This window comes from Octopus bimaculoides, chromosome 10, assembly GCF_001194135.2.
Source record: "Octopus bimaculoides isolate UCB-OBI-ISO-001 chromosome 10, ASM119413v2, whole genome shotgun sequence".
NCBI lineage: Eukaryota > Metazoa > Mollusca > Cephalopoda > Octopoda > Octopodidae > Octopus > Octopus bimaculoides.
Genome location: NC_068990.1, coordinates 14,699,474 through 14,708,294, shown reverse-complemented (window position 1 = coordinate 14,708,294; position 8,821 = coordinate 14,699,474). Strand labels below are relative to the sequence as shown.

The 8,821-nt window shown below is 36.3% G+C and overlaps 1 protein-coding gene across 1 annotated transcript in view; it reads right to left on the bottom strand.

The window, feature by feature from the left end:
- LOC106875011 (mutS protein homolog 4) overlaps positions 1 to 8,821 on the bottom strand; it is a 69,252-nt gene that overhangs the window by 58,443 nt on the left and 1,988 nt on the right. Inside the window, exons 2-5 of the mRNA XM_014922954.2 lie at positions 8,180 to 8,226; positions 7,165 to 7,321; positions 1,568 to 1,674; positions 369 to 517 (exon numbers count right to left, since the gene is read on the bottom strand). Coding sequence (XP_014778440.1) covers positions 369 to 517; positions 1,568 to 1,674; positions 7,165 to 7,321; positions 8,180 to 8,210 — 444 coding nt within the window. The 5' untranslated portion in view covers positions 8,211 to 8,226. The remainder of the gene's footprint in view (positions 1 to 368; positions 518 to 1,567; positions 1,675 to 7,164; positions 7,322 to 8,179; positions 8,227 to 8,821) is intronic.

The window sequence follows — 8,821 nt, the reverse complement described above, 5'->3', positions numbered from 1 at the left end:
ATATATATATATATATATATATATATATACTTATACATACATATATACATTTATAAATAAATGTGTGTATGTATGAGTGTGTGTGTGTGAGTGTGTGTGTGTGTGTGTGTGTGTGTGTAAATGTCTTTGTATATGTGCTTGTCACCCCTACAACAGCTTGACAACTGGTGTTGGTGTGTTTACATCCCCATACATAATTTAGCAGTTCATCAAAAGAAACCAACAGAATAAGTACCAAACTTAAAAAAATAAGTGCTGGGGTCAATTTGTTCAACTACACCCTTCAAGGTGGTACCCCAGCATGGCCACAATCCTATGATTGAAACAAGTAAAAGATTTAAAAAATAACAAAAGGTAACCCAGCTTACCTCAATTGGTTGTAGGATCTGAAGTTTAGTCATGACTTTTACATAGGTTTGGCTATCTGAAAACTGGGACAGCACTAACACTGGGCATTTCAGATCAATACTAGCCATTCCAATTTCTCCCTTTGCTAGACCTCGGCCTTCAACAAGAGCTGTTAAAAAAAATTACAAAAGCAAATAAATTCCATCAGTTAAATCATATCTTTCTGGCTCTCTCCCTCAGTTACAACGAGTGTTCCAGTTCCATGGGGCACCAAAATCTTTTAAGTGCTTAGGACCTCTATGGCTCTTAATCTAGCCCTGCCTATATGGCAAGTTAATTTTATCCCTGATGTTCACTTTTCCCTGAATATGTATGCTTTCATCATCATCCAGTGTTTTAAATGCAGGTTTTGTCCCCGTTAACGGGGGTGGTCAGATCTACCTCAATGCCATAGCAACTGAGGTAGTCAGGTGCAGCCCACCCCAACCTTTGGGCTGGCTGGTGCCCATTCTCCTTTGCTTTTTTGGAGCTGGATTTTCTACAGGGAGCATGTGCTTGCTTACCCCCAACATCAGTTTCTAGACATGAGTGGTCCCGAGACCTAGTCTTCTACCACAATTTTTAAGAAATGTGGTGGAAAACTAGCTCGGGAAAGCAGGGATACTACTCTGAGACCCCTTTCAGAGCCCCTCTACCTATAAAATAATTAATAGCAACAGAAGTAGTATTAATACCAAAGGGTAATATTTATCCCCACTGAAAAGTGGATATTGTGTTAGAACTAAGAATACTGCAATGGCTACCATGAGAGAACCCCTCACTTGGACTTGTAGTGCATATAAGCACTCTTTGTTATCTCCTGTTAGCAAGAGATAAATCAACCGCCATCATCATCAGTCAAGGTTTTTATCTGATGGTAAGTATTACAATGAAAAATTATTAATTTGTACTATAAAAATATTGAATTTTTTGGACTATGGACAAAGCCATTTTTTAAGGAATAGGCATGACAGTTGATTGAATACTTGATAGTATATTTTGGTTGCATAATGAAATATGGTGTCCTTTCCAGCAATTAATCTTGATTAATTATTCAGTTGATTTACTTGAGAAATTATAAACAGTAAATGAATAATTAACACTTAATAATTACAGGAAAAAAAGTTATAAACAGCAAATAGTATTATTACTTTAGACAGAAAACAAAAAAATATCTTACCTGCAATAACTGCGTTATTATCAGAGTTCGTTGTAGATGATGTATATGGAGTCCGTTTCACAGCAGATGAGATTAATTTAAGACGATCACTTGATGAGGAAGACAACCTGAAAAAAAAAAGCCAACATGATTCAATTCCTAATCTTAATTATTTATTAAGCTAATTAATCATTTAACTACTGCCTTTTTTTTCATTTCGTTTCTCATTACACGAAAAAGATTGTGCTCTAATGTTACTCAATAAAAAAAACCTAAGTGTTCCTTAATTTCATGAAGGGAAACAGAGTCACAAAAAGCAGTACTTGTTTTTTTTAAAGCAAATGAAAAATTAAGCACAATTCTTGGATTAAATACAGCTACCTTCATTAGGTAACCCAAGTTTAGCCCTGACTTTGCAGACTTCTGGTCATTACTGTCTGATTTTACATCATTTCTGTAATTGGTTCTTGATGTGAATTGGTGTGTTGAAACAAATCTTGTTGTGTCTAGGGAGGATCACTATGCATGTGTCTGATTTTCTTATTCTAGACCTGTTGTAGAGCTAGAACTAGATTATATATATAAGATACAAAATGGGACAAGAACACAAAACATCCAGACAGTTAGGCAATACAAAAAAGAGACAGCAAAACATCCAGATAGACGATACAAAGAAAACAAGGATGGGTCATTCAGAGTTTTCTTTCCTCAGTCAAGTTCCAGATTATCTTTGCAATTTCAGTTGGTTATACAGGAGATTGCTCCAATCTGGCCAGCCCCAAAGAAAAACTAAGCTAAGAGCATTGATTCCTTGTAAGACAGCAGCGAATGTATATGAAAACAAGGACAGAAAAAAACGGAGAATGTTACACAAATACAAATAACAGGACATGACAACAGAACTAGGTTATATTGGTTTCAAATTTTGACACAAGACCAGCAATTTCGAGAGGGGAAAAGGCAATTATATCAATCCCAATACTCAACTAGTACTTATTTTATTGACCCCAAAAAGATGAACACCAAAGTCAACCTCAGCAGAATTTGAACTCAAAACACAAAGACAGACAAAATACCACAGAGCATTTTGCCCAACATGGTAACAATTCTGCCAGCCCACCACCCTAGAACTAGATTATATTAATATGGTTGTAATTTTTTAAGATAGTAGGATGTGCTTTGAAGCAGATTTGACTATACAAATTGCAGGTTGACTTTATTGGTTGGGTAAATTAATTAATGATGCTTTCAGAATGAAAAACAAGTAATTAAGTTGGTATTAACATACCTAATGTAGCAGAACAAAAATTTTAATTAAAATTATACTTGCAATGAGGAGAAAAAAATACCATAAAGTTGAAGATCAATTCTCCAAGAAAGGCAAAGTGTTCAACAGGTACTTATTTCTGGGACCCCATAAGAATGAAAGGGAAAGCTGGCCTCAGCAGTATTTGAAATCAGATTGTAAAGCCAGAAGAAGTGCTGCTAAGCATTTTATTATATTGTTATATGAGGTGGTGAGCTGGCAGAACTGCTAGCATGCAGGGCAGAATGCTTAGTGGCATATCGTCTGTCTTTACATTCTGAGTTCAAATTCCGCTCAAGTCAACTTTGCCTTTCTTCCTTTCAGGCTCAATAAAATAAATACCAGTTGCATACTGAGGTCGATCTAACCAACAGGCCCCCTCCCCAAAAATTTCGGGCTTTGTGCCTAGAGTAGAAAAGAATAAAATAAGTACCAGTTGACCACTGGGGTCAATGTAATTGACTTAATCCCCTCCCCCAAATTGCTGGCCTTGTACTAAATTTTGAAACTAATTGTTATATAATATCTATTTTTATGGCTTAGTTACAAGAAATTCACTAGCTTAGACCTTTTAGTAAGATCTCTAAGACTAATTGAAAGTAAAGGAGAAAAAAGTATAACTGTTACAGTAGGAAGCAGACTATTAAGGTTTCATGTTATTTTCAGACTAAAAACATGTTTAAATGCTTTAATAAATGGTATTCAGTGGGTGAAAGATCAGGAGAACATGGAGGATGTGGTAAAATCTACTATTCTAAATCTGTGAGTTTCTGCAGTGTCATTCTTGCAACATGTGGCTTTGCACTATCATGGAGCAGAATTGGGCCATGCCGATTCAACAATGCAGGTCTCATGTTTTGCAAGTGAGCATGCATTTCAGTGTGCTGATTGCAGTAAACCTCTCTTGTAATGCTCTGATTGGTTTCCAGAAAGCTGTAATGGACAGCGCCAATTGCAGACCACCAGACAGTCACCATAATCTTTAACTGATGCAACTTTGGCTTTGGGAAATGTTTGGAGAACTCATCACAGTCAAGCCATTGACCTGACCGTTTACGGTTATCATAAAGGATCCACTTTTCATTACAAGTGACTATTCAGTCAAGAAAAGGATCATTGGTGTTTCACAGAAATGGCATCGAGCACACTTCAAAACACCAAACTTTTTGATTTTCATTAAGCTCATGCAGGACCCATTTATCGAGCTTTTTCACCTACCAACCTTTTGCAGATTGCGTGAGACCATTGCAATACCGACACCAAGTGCCTGAGACATTTCTCTGACACTTTGACGTGGGTTTTGTCCAACAATTGCTTTTAATTGTTCATTGTCAAGACTGCATGACCGTCCTCCACCTTCCTCATCTTCAAGGCTCTCATCACCACTACGGAATTTCTGAAACTACCTTCGTACTGTGCGATCACTCATGGACTCTCTTCCCATGCTCTGTTGATATTGGCAGCAGTTTGGGAAGCATTGTGCCCAAGCTTGAACTCATGCAAGAAAAGTAAGCAAAGGTCCTTTTTTTGTTATGTTCATAATTAAGGGCGCCTATGCTTCAAGAATGTTTTCTGTTTGAAATAAGTAGAAAATTATTAAAGAGCGTTCACTAATTATTAAGCATGTTGAAATTCACATAAAATATAATTAAAATACTATGATAAAATTGCGTTTAAAAACACAACACTTAGAGTGGCCATTATTTTCAGAACAACCTAATACATGGATGCCAGGGAAATATGTCCTATGTGTCACATGTGATACACAGGACAGGTAAATAGTTAACTAGTTCTTGTAGATTCATTTTAGCAATAATCAAAATTAATAAATATATTTAATGCTGAGTGAATCAAATTATATTTATTAGGAAATTCTTTTTGTGTAACGATCAGGGAGGACTATAATTTAAGGTTGAAAACTTAACAGTGGCTTTTGGTTAATAATGATATTCTGAGACATTACATTTATTTTAAAAATTCATTGACCACAACTGTTAAGACAATTACTGACAAATTTTATTGGTAATTATAGTTCCTTAATGACCTGTTAAATTGTCTTCTTATCAGTGAAATACCAGTAACACACAAACATATATACATACACCAAAAACAATGCTTTTTTTATATATATGTGTCTCTGTTTTCATGTCGACATGGATGAGATAATTTATGCAAAATTATTGGAATGTATATTGTAACAGCTGGATGCCTTTTCTATTGATAACTTCTTCCTAATTGTGAACCGGAAATAGTAAATATTGGTCAAACAAACTAACATATGTAGGACAATATGCTTTGTCCAAATTCACACAGAGAAGGCAGTGAGCAGGCGAAACCATTAGCATGTCAGGTAAAATACTTAGCAGCATTTCTTCTGGCTCTTCATGTTCTGAGTTCAAATCCCACTGAGGTCAACTTTGCTTTTTGTCTCTTCAGGGTGAATAAAACAGAGTTTGAGTCAAGTACTGGAGTCAACGTAATCGACCTACTCCCTCCCCTTGAAAATAGCTGACCTTGAACTCTGCAACGGAGTGGTATCCCATTGGGGAGAAATGTTATGGCCTTAGTCACTTATGTGCCATGGAAACTGAGTAACCGGACTTATAAAAACTGGGATGCAAGAAAAACAAAATAATGCCCAGTGGGTGCAGGCATGGCTGTGTAGTAAAAAGTTTATTTCCCGACCAAATGGTTCTGGCTTCAATCCCATGGTGCAGCACCTTGGGAAAGTGTCTTCAACTATAGCCTCAGGCTAACCAAACGCTTGTAAGTGGATTTGGTTGACAGAAACTTAAAGAAGCCCATCACACACTTGCACACACACATATGCACACACACACACACACACACATGCGCATGAGTTGTCTAAGAGACCATAAGTCAGAGAAAAGATACACTCATATATCAGTCAGTAGAGTGGGATTATACAGGGTGTCCATAAAGTCCCTTTACAATATTGAGATTAAAAGTATGGAAGTTGTAAAGCTAATTTATGGACATCCTATATATATATGTGTGTGTGTGTGTGTGTGTGTGTGTGTGTGTGTGTGTGCATGTGTGTCTTTGTGATGGAGGATGTCCCCCGCCACTGCTTGACAACCAGTGTTATTGTGTTTTCATCCCTGTAACTTACTGGTTCAGTAAAAGAGACCAATAGAATAAGTACTAAACTTCAAAAAAAAGAAAAAAGAATAGAAGTACTGGGGTCAATTTGTTCAACTAAAAATTCTTCGAGGCAGTGCCCCAGCATGGTCACAGTCTAATGACCAAAGCAGATTTTAAAATAAACTAACTTTGCAGGCTTTATGAATTCATGGATTGGATAATTATGCAAGGACTTTTTCTTTTTTGGGTAGCCTCATCAAAGTAGCAGATGAATGTTACTACTAGTTTAACCCCAGGCTGATTCGCCGCCAGCTGGTTTTCAATGCAAGCACTGTACCCTTTATGTACAGGGTGTCCACAAAGTCTGGGTACATGGGGATTAACACTTACTTTAAGAAATTATTATTTCTTATATTTCATTGTTTATGTTATGATTTTATTTACTCCATGTACCCAGACCTTGTAGACACCCTATACAATGCATTGCTAGCAGGGGAAGCGAACCGCTACTACCCTCCAACAGCTGACAGGATCATGGGACCAGCCTGTTTCAAGCTAATAGGCTCACGTCAGCCACGAGTGTAGCTAAGATCCGTTTTTGTCAGCAATATATTGTAAACAAACTGACCATTGGTCACTGATTTCCAACAAGCAAAATAGCTAGTTATAAAATCTCAAGAAGAGATAGAATAGTAACGTATACTAAACAGTACAGCGAGTAACCACATCAAAGTGGCAGATGAATGTTACTACTACTTTAACCCCGGTCCCACAATCTTCCCAGCTGTTGGAGCGTAGTAGGGGTTCACTCCCACTGATAGCAATGTACAAGGTGTCCACAAAATCTGGGTACATGGAGTAAATAAAATCATAACATAAACAATTAAATGTAAGAAATAATAGTTTCTTAAAGTATGTGTTAATCCCTATGTACCCAGACTTTGTGGACACCCTGTATTGTACATAAAGGGTGTAGAGCTTGCACTGAAAACCAGCTGGTGGATAATGCACCTGGGGTTAAACTAGTAGTAACATTCATCTTCCCCTTTGATGTGGCTACTCACTGTACTGTCTAGTATACGTTACTATTCTATCTCTTCTTGAGATTTTATAACTAGCTATTTTTCTGTTTTTTATTTATGTAACAAGAAAAGTAAGGCCTGTGCCTTCTTAAATCACACATCAGACATAATAGATGATTCAGTACCTTTGTTCTGAGTATGGTGTAATATCCTCTCTTTGGCCCAGATTCTGCTGTTTCCTCTTGGTTCCCATAAATATAGGCTTCTTATTGAAGACACTGACAGATGTATCTGAAAACTCTGATTCATCAGAAGTAGCGGGTGTTTGTAAAAGTCCAAAATCTAAAAAGAGTTTCATTTCAAGATTATTTAAATCTTAATGATGGAAATATTAAAACATTTAATTTAAAACAATGACAAAACAACCAAATTAAATCCACAATCAATACCTTGAAATTAATCCTTTCTTCGGATAACCACATGGTTTCAGGTTCAGTCCCTCTGCATGGCATCTTGGATAATAGTCTTCTACTATAGCTCCAGGCTGACCAATGCCTTGTGAGTGAATTTAGTAGATGGAAACTATGTGGAAGCCCATCATGTGTGTGTGTGTGTGTGTGTGTCTTTGGGTTTGTCCACCACCACTGCTTGACAACTTGTGCTGGTTTGTTTACATCCCCATAACATAGCAGTTTGGCAAAAGAGACTGATAGAAGAAGTACCAAACTTAAAATATGTCCTAGAATGGATTTGTTCAACTAAACCCTTCACGGCAGTGCTCCAGCATGGCTGCAATCAAGTGACTGAAAGGAGTAAAATGCGATCAATATCCTGAAATTAATCCTCTCTTTGGACAATGTCAAAAGTAAATGTTCTCTTTCAGTAAATATAATTAAATGGTTAAAAAAATCATAATCACAAAATTGCTTACACATTCATTCCCTTTCAACTTCTTACAAGATTTTGCCTTTATCATTTTTCGCCTGTTTGAGTAGGATGTTTATTTTATATGTGACTGTTTTAATATTAATCCCAATTTTTAAAAAAATTTTATTACTAAAATGCATTCTTGTTTATAAGAAACAATGCGAAACATAACAAACATGTTTAAGAAATAATAGAAGTAATATTTCTGATTTCTAAAATGCAGAAATACAACAGAAAAATGAATTATTTAATTAAAATAAAATAACTGCTTACTGTATTTTGGTTGTTTGATATTTGTAGCCATTTTTGAACTTCAGGGTCTACAAATATAATAGAATAAACATTTTAATTAAGCATGAAGCTTTAAGGTTACAAAGTGGTGTATAGAAGGTTGTGACATTCATGTTTTTCTTAATTGGGTAAGCTGGCAGTATCATTAGTACACCATGCAAAATGCTTAGCAGTATTTCATTTGTCCTTATGTTCTGAGGTCAAATTCCATCACAGATGACTTTGCTTTTCACCCTTTCGAGGTCAATAAAATAAGTACCAGTTACCCACTGGGATCAATGTAATCGGCTTAACTACTCCTGGGCATGAGTATAAAAACTACAAGCTATGTTGAAAAAGGGTGGCAGAGTAGGCTCATCAAACCAGTATGATCTCTGGCTCAAATTCACACCCTCCACATCAGATCATGGTTGGTGGAAAGAAGATGTTGAGGCCTTTGTCCTGCAGCAATCCAATCCAATTGTATTTCAAATGAAGTAAAATGAAGTAATTTCAATGGTAATAGCTGGAATATCTTTGCACATAGATCAGCTCAATCAGGAACTGAACTGGGGTTAAACAACATTAACAACAATAACATATCTGTAAAAGTTTCAATGTATGGCACTACAAGTAGTTATATAT